The sequence below is a fragment of the Beta vulgaris genome, chromosome 1 (assembly GCF_026745355.1).
Source record: "Beta vulgaris subsp. vulgaris cultivar EL10 chromosome 1, EL10.2, whole genome shotgun sequence".
Lineage (NCBI taxonomy): Eukaryota > Viridiplantae > Streptophyta > Magnoliopsida > Caryophyllales > Amaranthaceae > Beta > Beta vulgaris.
In genome coordinates this window covers 7,601,432-7,618,387 of record NC_079202.1, presented here as the reverse complement: position 1 = coordinate 7,618,387, position 16,956 = coordinate 7,601,432, and the positions used below count along the sequence as shown (strand labels likewise).

General features: G+C 37.4%; 1 protein-coding gene across 1 annotated transcript; it reads left to right on the top strand.

Annotated features, from left to right (window-relative positions):
- Nucleotides 1-11,975: 11,975 nt before the first annotated feature.
- On the top strand, nt 11,976-14,448 carry LOC104905608 (protein LYK5). Its single transcript, XM_010694193.4, has one exon. It carries the CDS (start codon nt 12,052-12,054, stop codon nt 14,092-14,094), a length of 2,043 nt encoding a protein of 680 aa, XP_010692495.2. The 5' UTR covers nt 11,976-12,051; the 3' UTR covers nt 14,095-14,448.
- Nucleotides 14,449-16,956: the final 2,508 nt, after the last annotated feature.

The window sequence follows — 16,956 nt, the reverse complement described above, 5'->3', positions numbered from 1 at the left end:
CTTCATTGCCATCAACCACTTGCTTGAATCGGGCATAGACATTGCTTCCTTGTAGGAACATGGATCATCAAATGTCTTCACCTCATTTGCCACAGTGAGAGCATATTGCACATAGTCACACTCCTCAACATATCTTTGAGGAGGCTTGATTTGCCTTCTTTGTCTCTCACTAGCAAGTGTCTTGCGTTGGGTTTGAGGTGAACCCTCAACATGCCTCTCATGAGTGAGATCATCATCTTGTGAAGCACTTTCAAGCTCCACCTTTTCCCCGGTGTCATGAGATGAACCTACATCATTACAAATAGAAAGCTCCTTCTCCGGAGTGATCCTGCATGATTCATCAAACACAACATCTCTAGAAGTTATTACCCTCCTAGATTTTTCACACCAAACTCTATATCCCTTAACCCCCAAACTATAGCCAACAAATACACATTTTCTAGCTCTATGTTGAAGTTTATCCTCTTTTACATGAATATAGGCTGGACAACCAAAAAATTTCAAATTTGAGTAATCACATGGAGTTCCGAACCATACCTCTTGAGGAGATTTAAAGTCAAGGGCGGAGTGAGGAGACCGGTTCACTAAATAGCATGCCGTTGCAACCGCTTCGGCCCAAAAGATCTTCCCCAACTTGGTTTGTGAGAGCATACATCTTGCTCTCTCTAGAAGAGTCCTATTCATCCTCTCCGCAACACCATTTTGTTGAGGCCTCCCAACACAAGTTCTATGACGAACAATGACTTCATCAAGACAATACTTAGTGAACTTCTTTTTAACAAACTCTAGGCCATTGTCGGTTCTCAAAACCTTGATCTTCTTGTCGGTCTTCTTCTCAATCATAGTCTTCCATTGAAGAAACACATCAAACACACCATCCTTGTGCTTGAGGAATAACGACCACACCTTCCTAGAGAAATCATCAATTATTGTGAGCATGTAACTACAACCACCCAAAGAAGTCTTCCTAGAGGGACCCCACAAATCCGAATGGATGTAATCAAGAGGTCATTTGGTGTTGTGTATTGCGGGCTTGAAACTAACCCGCTTGTGTTTACCAAACACACAATGCTCACAAAAGCCAAGGTTGCCAAGCTTCACATTTTCTAGCAAACCTTGCTTGAAAAGTTCGGACATTCCATGCTCTCCCATATGACCAAGCCTCAAATGCCAAAGCTTGGTATCATCATCACTCGTAGTGCCGGTGGAGACATTTGCCGAACCACTAACCATGGAACCTTGTAACACACACAAACTTCCCCTTTTAATGCCCTTCATCAACACAAGTGCACCCCTAATAACCTTCAATACTCCACCTTCCGCTATGTACTTACACCCATTGTTGTCAAGTGTGCCAAGAGAGATCAAGTTCTTCTTCATTTCTGGAACATGGCGGACTTTGGACAATGTTCTAACCGTGCCATCAAACATAACAATATCCACGGACCCTATGCCAACCACCTTGCAAGTAGCATTGTTGCCCATGGTGACCGTGCCTCCATTGAACTCCTCATATGAGGTGAACATGTCTTTGTAGGGTGTCACATAAAAAGAACATCCCGAATCCATTATCCATTCACTCTTGCTCTTGAGCCTATCATGAGTAACAACCAATGCACCACTTTCGCTATCGAAATCAACATAGCTTACATCGGCGGAGTTCATGGGTTCCTTGCCTTTCCTGGGCTTACTATCCCCCGATTGCTTGTTCTTCAACTTATAGCATTCGGACTTAATGTGTCCCTTTAGATGACAATAATTACAAGTCTTGTGTTTATTAGAATTAGGCTTCTTAAACTTAGAACGCCCCCCATTCTTACCACCATTACCACCTTGATAAGTAGATGCAACATCATTTGATCTACCCCTAACAAACAAGCCATCACTAGAGTTTGACGATTTAGATGTCAATTGATTATCAATCAATTCCCTTTGGTTCAAAGCATCCCTAACATCATCAATACTCAAATCATCTCTACCATATAAGATAGTTTCCCTAAAATGCTTGTATGAATGTGGTAATGAACACAACAACCAAATAGCCAAATCTTCATCATCCAAAGTCACATCAATGTTTTGAAGATCCATTACAATAGAATAAAACTCATCTATATGAGACTTAAGAGAATTACCTTCCTCAAGTCGAATGGCATACAATCTACTCTTGAGTAGAAGTCGGTTGGTGACACTCTTTGCCATGTAAAGAGACTCCAACTATAACCATAGACCCGCCGATGAATCCTCCTTAGCAACTTCCCTCAATACTTCATTCGAGAGGCAAAGTTGTATAGCCGATAAGGCCTTCAAATCCAATTCTTCCCATTTCTCTTCGGTCATAGTAGTAGGCTTCTTCACCTTGCCCTCTAGAGCCTTGTGAACACCATTTTGAATCAATAATGCCTTCATCTTCACTTGCCATAGTCCAAAATTAATGGACCTATCAAACTTCTCAATCTCAAGCTTCATTGTTGACATATTGTTCAAAGAAATCAACTAGAAACCACCCAAACCTTAAGCTCTTGATACCAATTCTTAGCAATAAATGCAATTTCTAGGACCTAGGGTTTGCTAATTAATTTCAAGTTCAACAATAAATGCAAAGTTGTAAACTTTAAATGAGAAATATAAGCAATAAAGAGAGACAAAGATTTAACGTGGTTCGGTCAATCTTGACATACATCCACAAGCAAAAATCTTGGAGCTTTTCTTTAGCCTATCTAATGGAAGAATTACAATGGAGAAGAAGAGGGGAAAGAGAGAGAGAGAGAGTTATTTTGTGGCTAATTTGAATCTTACAATCCCAAATGACTTTAGGAAGCCTTATATATGACTTCCTAAAGTTTACAAAATCACCCTAACCCCAATACATTAAATCCGGAAAAATCCGGATTAAAATCGCAAAGAAACGAAACAGGGTAAGCTGCCCGCCCGGGCAACACTATGGCAGGAGCTTCTGCCTCGAAGGCATAAAGTAGTGAGAAGGGCTGGCCCGCCCGAGCTTCACTCGGCCCGCCCGAGCTGCTCAGCCCGCCTGGGCCATTGCCCAGCCCGCCCGGGCAACAAGAGTGTGGTATGAAACTGCCTTGATGGCAGAATGTGAGGAGCAGCTATGGCCCGCCCGGGCCCACTGCACGCCCGCCCGGGCTGCACTCCATGGTCGGGCTCGAGCTTCTTCGACCGGGCTGGACGCACGAGACTTCAAAGCTCTTTTCCTCTCTTCTCCTTTGCACGAAAATCAAGGCATATCTTACAAGTATCATAGAGGGTTTTCTGTTTAGGATTCTTGAGAAGTTGGATAGTAATTTCCTTTTTAGGAGAATTAAGGAGGGGACATGCATCAATAACATGCTCAGATTCACCATAAAATGAACGACCAGAGGAGAAGTCCTCATTAGATCACATAACCATGAATCAAATCACCAATTCTACTAACCTCAGCAAATTCAAGTAAAGGACCTTGAATATCAACTCTAACACATGCTCTAGCAAAACGAATTTTGTTTCTCAAAAGGGACCTTTGATCAAGCTTAATAAGAGCACCAATATTATTAGAAGCTAAAAGATTAGCAATGGAATCAAAATTTAGCAACTCAGTTGGGAGTCTAGGGATCCTAACCCATAAATCCACCCACTTGATTTCTTCTAAATAAGGATCAAAGAAGGGTTTTTCCATGGGGATAAGACAAAAAGGTCTCCTTGAATGTGCCAAGGTCTTTCACTCCACACAAGTGAAAGATCCTGAAGGTTTGCAAAACGCAACAAGATCCAACCATCACCCATTTGCATATAGTTAAACTCACCTTTTATAATTTTCCAATCTGCCTTTGTCCTTGCGATAATGGTACGCAAGTCCAAAGGAGCAGAAAGCATCTTGCCAAACAGCTAAGTCTTAGACAGCCTAAGATGTCGTTTTGCACTTGGGGCAATGTGTCTAGAACTACAGCTTCAGGGAAGGAAGGGGGGTGGGGGGATAACTTTGAGGACACCCATCATCATAAGGGATAAGGGGAGTAAGAGCAGGAGTCTCACTTTCAGCATTAAGGTTAGAGTTTGATAATAGAGCATCTTTAAAATTACTAGAAGTATTCATCTTAAATGAAAACAAACTTGCAAACAAATTAATAGCTACCAACCAGGAATCAAAAAAAAAAAAGGAGAGAAGGGAGAATGAGAATGAATAGATATCACCTGAGTATCCCTTTTATATAGATAATGGACTTGAAGACAAAATTGGACTGAGAAATTACTCGAGCCTGCCAAAGGAATGAGCAATTCCATCGCATTAAATGCTACTTCAGGGAAGAGAAATAATTACCAACCCGCACATGCTTTTCCAGTAGCACACACAATAAACCCGACCGGCCAATTCGCAAAATAACCACCTAATTTCACTCTATAGTGACTTAACACTCCCAAATCACAGAGAGAACTCTCACTCGCCATTAATACTTGAGAAAAAGCAAACCCTGATAACCAGCTGGCTTGTACTTAATAGGAGGGAACACAAAACCCTTAACCCAATTCAAGTTACTTTGGGAAGCTTTGTGGACAAATTCAGACTGAAAACCCAAAAAATTAACATAACTTAAAGTAATTAAAGGGAAATGTAATGATTTCTCGCTATTATTGCCATAACACGAGATTTTCAATTGAATTCGGGGAAAACTACCGCCTGCAAAGCTACAGCCTACAGAGAGGCTATGACATTGAATGAAAAAGAGTAAAGATATTACAATAGCTTTTCGAAAAGATTTAAGGCTAGAAGTAGCTGTACTCAAAGTTGAAGAGGCCCAACTTGATTTGGGAAATATTAGGGTTCACTAGGGGAAAAAAAAGGAAGGGTTGCGCTGGAAGGACTGCGTATTCTTCAAAACGCATCCCTTTTTTATTGTAGGGCTGCGGTTTTAAATAAAACGCAACCCTCTTTTACAGAAGGGCTGCGTCTTTAGAGAAAAGCGCAGCCCTTTAGATAAAGGGTTGCGCTTGACTAAAAAACGCAACCCTTCTAACTGTAAGAAGGGCTGCGTTTTTTAGTCAAGCGCAGGCCTTTTTAGTGAAGGGTTGTGCTTGACTAAAAAACGCAGCCCTTCTTAGTTAAAAGGGTTGCGTTTTTTAGTCAAGCGCAGCCCTATTGGGCCATAAATTCCTTATATTCTATTTGCCCTAGCCCCCTAAACTCCCTCCAATTCTTTCATTATCGCGGTTGAAACCCGCCCCCTCTCTCTCCTCCCATTTCATCTCCAATTACTTCTATAGTTCTCTGTTCTTTCTACATAAACATTCGTGATTTTTGCAACTTTCTCTCTCCTCCCAATTCTGCAAAATTCCCGCACTTTCAATCATCCTTTCACTCCGAAGATAAATTTATGGTGTCCTTCATTGACCTCGAAGATTCACCTAGGTTTCACAAGCAGGTTTCAACCTTTCTAATTTTCGTTTGATTTGAAAATTTTGTGCACTTTTTAGTTTCTTTTTCGATCGATCTGAAGTTTTCGAAATTTGAATTTCACGTTTCTGTTTCGTCGTTCCTCACATCACCTGCTTCAATTCGTTCCTTCTCCGTTCGTCGGCATTCCTTCTCCGTTCGTCGTTGTTCTCAAAGTTTCACGTTATTCCGTCTCTGTTATTCCTTGTCGTTGTTGCTCTTCGTTCCTCGTTCGTCTATGTTGTTGGTCGAACTCCGCTTAAGCAACACAGCAACAACAACAACAAGCACGACAACAACAACTTCAAATCTATAATTTTAGGGTTTTTTTTCATTTTCGTTTATTTTTTCATTTTTTGTTCATTTTCAGATTAGTTTATTTTTTTAGGTTTTTTTTTCATTTTCGTTAATGTTCAGATTTGTTCCTTTTCAAATTAGTTCATTTTCAGATCTTTAATTTAGGGTTATTTTTTTCATTTTTTGTTCATTTTTGTTAACTTCTGTTTTTATTTTCGTTCCTTTTTTTTCTATTTTCGTTCGTTTTTTTTTTCATTTCAGCACTAAAGATTTCTGGAATAATCATTGTTTTGTTATATATGTTATTTAATTTCAGTTGTATATTACATTATTTTGGTTGTATGATATTCATCAGAATCAATAAAAATCTAAATTTTAATTTCAATTCTGGATTTGCATTTACACGCCTTTGGTTGTTGCTGCTGCTTTATCAAACTACATAATTTCAATTTTTTATTTTTTTTGGTCTACAAGGGCTGCGTTTTTGAAGTAAAAACGCAGCCCTTCATGCTTAGAAGGGCTGCGTTTTTTTACTTAAAAACGTAGCCCTTCACTTGTAGAAGGGTTGCGTTTGTTGTTAAAAGCGCAGCCCTTCGTTGTGAAGGATTGCGTTTGAAAAGTGCAGCCCTACTTAAAAAGTGAAGGGCTGCTATGGAAAGGGTTGCACCTAAAATACGCAGCCCTAAGGGCCTTTTTTAGCGTAGCCCTTTCTTATTTTTCCACTAGTGGTTTGGGGAATAAGAATCGCTTTCTTGGGTTTCTATTTTGCCTAGAGTTTCTCTTTCTAAAACTTTCTCTCTCATCTTTTTTTTAGGAATCGCAGTTCATAATTCAATTACTTACTAGGTTGTTAAGTTTCAAGGCAATGTCTTGCTAGGGGTTGAAAAAGCAAAATTATGTCTTTATTCATCGAAATAGTAGCCTTCTTATTTCAAAGTGGTACCACTCTATATGAAATTGGAATGTAATTGGTACCATATTGACTCAAATTGATATCATTTGGATAAATTTGAACCTCTAGGTGTTTTTTGGAAGAAGAAAAAGGATTGACATTACAAGAGAAAAATATTCTCTCTTTAATTTCAATAGCAAGGGAAAAAGTTGAAGATCATATTGATTGAATGATGAGAAATTGAAAAAACAAAATACATACATGTTGCAATCACTAAAGAAAAAGAAAGAGATCAGGAGATCAAAAGTAGGTTCATTAGTCAATGACATTAATTATGAGAAATCATACATTTTGCTAAAGAGGTTTTTAGAAAAGCATATTTTAATTGTTTATTTTTTTTAATGTTGTTAAGGTATTCATGGAGATTAATTATGAAAGTAATCTCAGTAATGACACGGTGGTCCTAAAAATTAAGTCAATGAGTTGTAAATTAATGAAATCGATTCTGCTTTTGGGATCTTAGTTTGTTAGTAAAGGAGAAGGTCTTAGTACGAATAATCAAATTAGTTTTTATGGTGATCATTGTTATTGTTATTTTTGAGGTACATATGAATGAAAATCTAGTTTCAATGGAAATCTAAATCGATACCACTTATTTAGAAGAAAACTTTATCCAAATGATACCAATTTGAAGTCAGAATAATACAAATTCGAAGCAAAATGGCACAAGTTATCTACGATAATGGTACAAATTGTGTATCAAAATGTTACCAATTCATGTTGGATTGGTACCAATTTGAAACAAGTCGGGTACTATTTTGATTAATAAAGGCATAAAATAAATATAGTAGCCTCTTGCACGACGTCTCCTTAGAGCTTGACAACAACAACTATTGCGATCAGTCCTTTCAGCCCTGCTTGGCATGGAAGGTCGCAAGACTGAAGAAAAATGATTCTTTTTAGCAGCTTTTGAAACCTCCAAACAGCAAAGAATCTCATTCGAACAATGGTAGGCATTACTAATTAGATTCACTATTTGTCTATTACTATTTTTTATATTTTATATTATTAGTTAAGTTATGCTTGCTTGTATCATTTTGGGTATTAAGTTAAAGGGATCTTGTACCTTAAGGTTTATGAAAGGTTTATTAATGTTTGGGCTCATGAACCCTCAAGTCTAGAGATATGATATTTAAGGTTAAAAAGCTTATAATAAGTGATGAATATAGTTTTGTACTAATGAAAGGAGTATGGTATCAATAAACGTTGAGATGGTACCAATCAGAGAATAAATTGGTACCAATAAAAGTGTAACAAAAGAATTAAAGATACTAACACTAGAGGAAAAAAAAGGAAGGGCTGCGCAAGAAGGGCTGCGCTTTTACTAAAAGCGCAGCCCTACTAGTGAAGGGCTGCGCATTTCTACAAAAGCGCAGCCCTACGTAACAGAAGGGCTGCGCTTTTGTAGAAAAGCGCAGCCCTACTAAGTGAAGGGATGCGCTTGTTAAAAAGGCGCAGCCCTTCTGACTAAGTAGGGTTGCGCCTTTTAGTCAAACGCAGCCCTTTTAAATGAAGGGCTGCGTTTTTTGGGACAAGCGCAGCCCTTCTTGGGCTTTTTTATTTTACTTGTATTTTATTTTGAAAGGAAGCATTAGGGTTTATTAAATCTGAGTCTCTCGCGCCTCACACTTTCATTCTCTCGCGCCTCACTCACACTTTCATTCTCTCTCTCCTCCCTCACACTTTCCTTCTCTCGCGCCTCACTCACACTTTCATTCTCTCTCTCCTCCCTCACACTTTCCTTCTCTCGCGCCTCACTCACACTTTCATTCTCTCTCTCCTCCCTCACACTTTCATTCTCTCTCCTCCCTCACATTCGCGGATTCGCCTGCTCTCACTCCTCCCTCACATTCGCCTGCTTCTATCTCTCCTCCTCTCACATTCGCCTGCTTATCTCTCTCCTCCCTTCACTCAAATTCCCCCTTTTCCTCTCCTTCACAAAATCATTCCTCAAAAAGTTGAGAAAATCGCCTGCGAAAAGAAAAAAACTGAGATCTATGGACTGAAAGGGCGGAAAAGAAAAAAATCTCTGGATTGAAAATTTTTGTGCGGAAATCGCAAATTTTTGTGCGGAAATCGCAAATTTTTGTTCGTTTCGTTCATCAACTACAAACCCTTTCTTGCGTCAACAACTTGGCCTGAGTTCGTGTTCATATCGAAGACTCTTTAGATCTGTTTTTTTTTTTTCGTTTTTGTTTGGGGTGAAGGTAGATCTGATTTTTTGAGATGAACTTTTTGATTTATTGTTGTTGACATAAAAAATGGGGAATAGATATGGTTTTTGTTTGATTTATTTCTATTTCTTCGACATGTTCATATCGAGGACTGTTTCGATTGTTTAAATCGACTGTTTTGATTTATTGTTGTAATTTAATTTTTAATTTTTCTTAGATATGGTTTTGTTCATATCATTTCTTAATTTTTCTTTTTGTAATTTATTTGTTCAATTATAATATTTACTGTTTATAATATATTCATCTGTTTTTGCTGGCTGAATATCTGTTTTTGTGATTTTGTTATAATTTTATCAGTTTAGAAATGATTTTGTTTCAATTTGACATAAAAAAATGCAAAAAAAAAAATTTTTTTTTTATTTTTTTTTGGGTCAAAAGGGCTGCGCTTTTTAGGTAAAAGCGCAGCCCTTCGTTGTGAAGGACTGCGCTTTATAAGCGCAGCCCTACTTAAAAAGTGAAGGGCTGCTATTGAAAGGGCTGCGCTTAAAAAGCGCAGCCCTACAGGTCATTTTCAGCGCAGCCTTTCTTCATTTTTCCACTAGTGTAATAACAAAATCAAGAGCTAAAACCTAATAAAATTTACTAATGTACAAGGAAGAGGCTAATTGAAAATCATGTCAATGATTTGGGGTATATCATATGGGTGGGAACCATGTAAGAACAAGAATGAAATGTCATTGGGAGAGATTGGACCCTATTTGGGAGGACCAAATATTACTTTAGTACATCAAGGTTCCTACATTGGTACCCTCCACTTCTTATATAGGTTGCAAGTGTTTGGGCCAATAATTAAACAAGGAAGAGGCGAATTGAACATCATGTCAATGATTTGGGGTATATCATATGGTGAGAACCATGTATGAACAAGAATAGGATGTCACTGGGAGAAATTGGAGCACATCTAGAAGGACAAGTGTTTCCTTGGTATATTATGCTTCATACATTAGTACCTTCCTCTTTTTACATAGGTTGCAAGTCTTTGAGCCAATAACATATAAGGAAGAGACCAATTGAACATCATTTGGGGTGTATCATTTGGTTGAACACCAAGAAGGAGCTCGAAAAGATGTTGAGAGAGCATTTGAGGTGGTGCAATCTCGGTTTGCTATAGTTCGTAAACCATCCCTCGCATGGGATGAGGAAATTGTCAATAATATCATGTTGTCTTACATTATCATGCACAACATGATTGTGGAAGATGAACGAGATATATTGGCACACTATGCAGATACTACTGAGTTTACTATAAGCACAAGTAATAATGACGACCAATTTGAATATCATCATCATCGAATCATAGATATCAACATTTACATGTCGAATAAAGACAAAATCGAAGATCAACATGTGCATTAATCCTTGAAACGTGATTTGGTTGCCAATATATGGCAGAAGTTTGATCGTAACGCTAATTAAGAGCCTTTTATGTGTTTCGTTCTTAATTAAGTTATTATTTGTCGCTACACTATAGCATTTTATGTATCTCATTCTTAATTCACTTATTAGATTGGTCGTAACGCTAATTAAGAGCATTTTATGTATTTGTCAACTTCTATATGTCTCTAAATTAATAATATATTAAAACACTAATTTTCTCTCTTAAATGAATTATTAGATCGTTAATTGTGTACGCATGCTAGGTAATTAATAAAAGCTAATTAAGTAGAAAATTTAATTATTGAAATGATAATTATAATTTTATTATTATTAATCTAGTTAATTAATAATAAAATATTAATTAGTAATGAATATTTCATATTATTAAAAAGTAAATAATAAAAATATCGTATAATGGTCGTTGGATGATGAAGAAAAAAATAGTTGGGTTGTGTTGGGTTGGGTTGGGTTAAAAAGTAAGAGGGAGAGGAAAACAGTAGTTATGATGATTTTTTTTGGTCTATGGTTAAGAGAATAGGTGAAAAAAAATAGTGTCATGTTATTTTTTAGAGAGAGAAAGTTAGAAAGAGAGTGGGATGATCTTATTTTTTTATCATGAAGGAGGATGCTCTTTATTAGAGCATCATTACTCATGATTGAAAATAAATATTGTGAACACAATCTTTTTTTTTGCCCCTTAATTATGGATAGAAATGAGATTGTGGGATGATTGAAGAAGAAATTTGGGATGGGATGAGTGAAATGATTAATAAGATTGTGGAATGAGTGAAATGATTAATAAGATTGTGGGCTGAGTAATTGCCAGTGTCACTTTCTAACTAAGTTTTAAAATATAATTATTGTAAAATTTCCAACGGTTTTAGTTTAAAAAATACGAACTGAAAAAAATAAATAAATATTAGTGGCTTTAGTTTTCCGAGCTCTATAAATAGAGATCCATTTTGTAATATTTTGGACAGATATATTTTTCAGCTATTTACTAATTTCCTCTAATTTTACTTACTTGACATGAAATATCTTCCATTTTTATATTTCAAAAAAAGAATAGAAATCATATTGTGCATTTAATTTAGTTAATGATAAAAACGCTAATTATTTACTTCATTTTTTATTAATACTTATAATCAAATATTAATGGATATATCATGTTATTAAGAAATAAATAATATATATTGTATAATGGTGATTGGGTGATGAGAGATAAAAAGTAATTGGTTGGCGTGAAAACATATTCTATAAGAGAGAAAATAGTAGTTTGAAAGATTTTTTTATCGTTCACGATTACGAGGATATGTGAGGAAAAAATGTAGGATGTTATTTGTTAAATGAAGAAAGTTAGAAAGAAAATGGGATAATTTTATTTTAAAATCATCGAAGAAGGTGCTCTTAGAGACTCCGACAGCGACGGTTGGAACTTGGACGCTGACCCAAAATCCCACCGTGGACGCCGTGGTTTATAGACTTTTTACAATTTGGTCTCATTCAGGCCCCACATGCACAGATACATTACTCCAAGTCTCCAACCAATAAAAAATACAATGAATAACTTACGGTTCCGTTGGTTGGAATGGGAAGACAAAGTCAAGTCAAATAGCAATGAGCCAATGACGCGTCAGTCGTCACACAACAAAGAATATGGTTTTAAAAGTCCCCCGAACACCCATATATAGTACCATCATCACTTTATATGTGAAAATGTCCCATTTTTCAGCTCAACCCCAATTCCTCACAAAATATTCAGCACTATGAAAAAATCTCCATTAGTTTTGCTGTCAATCATAATCACAGTTTTAGAATTTCAGATAAGGCAATCAAACTCACAACAGACATATGTGAACAACAATCAGCTAAGTGGTAGCAACTCCAACACCACACATGGCTTTCAATGCAATGGAAACAGGTCTTCTTGCTCAGCCTATGTCACCTACCGATCACAACCACCGTCCTACTCGACTCCGCCAAACATTGCTTTCCTCCTCAACTCAAACACCTCCACAATTTCCCGGCTCAACAACATCTCCGAGTTGGACCCAATCCCTGCTGACCGCCTTGTGGTCATACCTGTCACTTGTTCCTGCCGCAACAGCAGCAATAGTAGCTACTACCAACATAATGCACGTTACAGGCTGCAGAACTTGGGTGAAACCTATTTCTCAATAGCAAACAACACATATCAGGGGTTGACCACTTGGCAAGCTATGGCGGCTCAGAACAATATCAACATCACCAACCTCATAATTGGCGATGAGCTTTTGGTGCCCCTCATGTGTGCCTGCCCTACTAATCAACAACAAAGACAATACAGGTCTCAGTATCTGCTGTCTTACATTACTACTTGGGGTGACGACGTCTCTCAGATAGCTGAAATGTTTGGGGTTGATTATCAAAGTGTTTTGGATGCTAATGAGCTCAGAGAGAATGATACTATTTTCCCTTTTACACCAATTCTAGTGCCGCTAACATCACCTTTTACCCACATAAACCTCCCCTCGCCTCCACCTACTCCGTCCCCTCAAGCTGAGACTCCTGATATGCCTGACACCGGTGGTGGTTCTTCCAACAAAGGAGTGTTCATAGGAATTGGGATTGGAGTTGGGGTTTTAGTACTCGTTATTGGTTCCTTCCTGGTTTGGTTTTTTGTTCTCCGCCCTTCAAGGAAGAAGCCGGTTTCTACCTCCAAGAGCGAGGGGAAAGGTCGTAAGGTTTCTGAATCATCATCCCTTTTCACACCTTTACCAGTATCTTATACGAGTAGTCAGACCAGTACCAAATCATCATCTATTGGTTTGGACGGGTTGAAGCTTGCAATTGGGTCATTGACTGCTTACAAGTTCAAGGAAATTGAGAAAGCAACTGGGAGTTTTGGTGAGGGAAACAAAATCAAGGGATCCATGTATAGAGGTGAATTTAATGGCGATGAAGCAGCAATCAAGATCCTGAAAGGTAATGTTCCTAACGACGAGATTAATATTTTAAAGCATATCAACCACTCGAACATAACTCGACTATCTGGGTATTGCACCCATGAGGGAAACACTTATTTGGTATTTGAATATGCTGAGAAGGGTTCACTGGATGACTGGCTTTTTCGCCAACAGAAACACCAATCTGTACACTTCGACGACACACTCTCGCAGCCTGTTCTGGGTTGGAAACAAAGAGTCCAAATTGCCTGTAATATAGCTGATGCCCTGAATTACTTGCACAGCTATATTCAACCTCCTTACATCCATAAAAATCTCAAGACTAGCAATATACTCTTAGATAGCAACTTCCGTGCAAAGATCACAAACTTCGGGCTAGCAAGAACTCTCAAAGACCAAAGTGAAAGCGGAGTGTTACACTTGACTAAACACGTGGTTGGAACTCATGGTTACTTAGCCCCCGAGTACATAGAAAACGGGGCAGTAACCACAAAACTAGACATATTTGCTTTTGGGGTTGTAATGCTCGAGCTCTTATCAGGAAAACCAGCTGTAAAACCACCAGGAACTAATAAGGCAGGACCAGATGATTTGTTATTCATAGTATTCAGGAAGGTATTCGAGGGTGAAAACGTAAGGGAGAAGCTCATGGAATTCATGGACTCTAATCTAGGAAGAGAATACCCCTTAGATGTGGCATACACAGTGGCTCAACTGGGTTACAGATGTGTTCATCCAGACATGAATTCTCGACCACCAATTTCTGAAATCGCCATGACACTCTCAAAGATTCTCTCTTCGTCTTTGGATTGGGATCCGTCCGACGAACTCGCAAATTCATCATCTATGAGTCATACCAGATGATTTTTCAGCTCTTACACAACATCAATCCAAAACATCCTATTACTACATACACATTTTGCAAATCGTTGTATAATGTATTTCAATGTAATCATAGTTAAAATCATATAATTGCCGATGTAAAGAGCTAAATATCATAGAAAAATCTCATGTAGTAGTACTTTTGATAATAATATTAGAATCATTATTTCTGAAGGAAAATAAAAAAACACAGTTTCAACATAACAAATTTGCTACTCATTACTGCTTTGTTGAGAGCGGGAATCATCAGTGATAAAAAGGGTATCTTCAGATTCAAGTTGGGTTTTCTCTTTCTTCAATTTCTCCTCTTCATACTTCTTCAATCTTTCATCCCATTTCGCCTAAAATTTAAATGACCCAGATAAAATTAATAGAAATTTAACAAAATAAATCACACCGAAAAGATTATAGAACAAAAAGAGAAAAATTATGAACCTTGTAAAAATTTTCAGTACGATACATGACGTAAAACCCTAAAATACCCCCAGCAATGGTGCCGGTGATAATACGAATATAACCCCATCGTTGTGAAGGCAGTGTGCTCATTTTTTTTCGAGTTTTGTTTGGTTTTGATGCGGAAATTAGCAGGGAAGTTTGAAGATTCCGGTGATCGGAAAATTTGAGGCGCCAATGAAAAGGTTGGCAGCGGTGAGAGCTGGTTGAGTCGTTTCTGTAGTCGTATTTGGGGGCCTTTCTTCTATGTATTGGTCAACAGCTGACTTTTGCGGATAACTCTTGAAATCGAACCCAATTGTTATGACTAGTCAGAGTATGTACAATGGGGCTCTCCAACTAGCTCTCCAACTAGCTCTCCAAGGAGAGAGAAAATGGAGAGCCACCTCTTACCCAACAATGGGGCTCTTGGGTGTGTCTTGGGTGTATCTCCATGGAGACACTTTGCCAAAGGGCTCTTGGGGGAGATACCATTTGGGTTGATGGAGAGATGGCTCTCCAATGTGTGGGACCCACTTTTTATTGTAATTACTTCAATTCTTTTTTCTTCATGCAACCATTTAATGATCTTTTCTATAAAAATTATAAAAAAGATTGTAATAATTATTATGCCAACAAGTATAATTTTCCTTTATCTATAAAATGAGCCTAATATTGGATATTTAAAAATTAGTTTTTCATGTTGTAGGTTAATTCTTCATTCCATGCCAAATTTATGAAAATTAAATATTAGCACTCATAATTATATTGTTTTTTAAAAATTCTACTTTGCTTAAATTATGAAAAAGATTAATTTGTAATTATATTTAATTTACATGAATAACTTAATTTATATAACTTTGATCATAATATGAAATGAGGTTCATTTATTGACATGGGGACCACAAAATAATGAAAAGTTGAATGGAGAGCTCTTTAAAGGGTTTTATTGTTGTTGGGTGTTTTTAAACATGACTCTTGAGAGTAGCTTGAAGAGAGAGAATAGGAGAGAGAGTGTGGAGAGCTAGTTGGAGAGACACCAACCATTGTACATGCTCTCATAGCCTCATAGGGATGGCATTGGGACTGGTCAAGTAAGAGATCCGCTTCATTACTGTCCAATTGAGGTGGTTTAGGTTTGGTGGGAATGGGACGGAGATGGCAATTAAAATCGTACTCATAATGGGTAGTGGAGCAGATGTGGGTTTTATGCTATACTCGCCTCGTCCCACCCGCCTGCCCTGCCTCGTCCCACCCTCGCCCGCCTCCCCTGCCCGCCCGCCCCGCCCCGCCCCACCCCTGCCCGCTCGCCCCGCCCCACCCCTGCCCGCTCGCCCCGCCCCACCCCTGCCCGCTCGCCCTGCCCACCCCATTTTTAATAGTAAAATCTAAGATAATACAAATTATTTTTTCAAAAAAAAAAAAATCATATGGATATCTTATGTAATGCAAATAATCTAATTATTTCTATTTTTTAAAACAATCATAAAAATGTTATATAATACAATAACTTCATAAAATACGGAGTCACACTATACATAGATAATATATTAATATATAAAATTAGTTGCCTCAGAATTAGATTCGGATCTGATTTTCGAATTTTATATGTGATCCGACTCTGATCATTCTCTTAGACTCTGAGTTGGACTTTTTAAATAAAGTTGGATTCGATTTTTTTTCCGAAATCGACACGGATTTTTTTTTTCTTTCAGATCCATACTAAATTATCATTCCTGATTATGTCTCGCAATTTGTGTACCACTCTCTTTTTTATTTGCTGAGTATATTTTCTCAACCTTGTAAATTGTAATGTTTTGATTTCACAATTTGGATAATTAACGTTGACTATATTTATCACTTTTTTTCAAGAAAATAGGTAAGTCAAAATCCCTTGTACAGAATGAGACTCGATCCCATTACCTTTGTCATCAGATGTGATGTCAAACTACTAGGCTATAACCTACTTCTCAGACCGTATTTATTACTTATATACGTAAATTAGTTATTATGTTGTTGGATTAGTTTTAATTTATATGTTTTTAACATCAATTTTTGAATTTTTTTTCTAATTGATTATTAGATATATTGATGGTCAAAATTATTTATTGACAAACATGGAAGTAAAAACCTTATAATTATAAAAGAATGGAGAAAGTATAAATAATAGTGAAAGTATTGTGTCAGACCGTCTGACACAATACATTTGGTCGGACCACACAATACATTACCCTCCTACCTCCATTTTCCTCCGACGCCTGGTGAGATCCTTGTCTTCTCCCTCTCTCTCCTCCTTTCCTAAACTATGGCAGCTTCCTGATTCCTTTCTTTTGCCTTTAATTTTGCTTTCATTTATATCTATATTCATGAATTTGTAGCTTATGAAAATTTCCGACGAATCTTATCTTCTTC

What these genes read in the sequence shown, in the direction of transcription:
- LOC104905608 (XM_010694193.4), top strand. Translation starts at nt 12,052, where the DNA reads ATGAAAAAATCTCCATTAGTTTTGCTGTCAATCATAATCACAGTTTTA.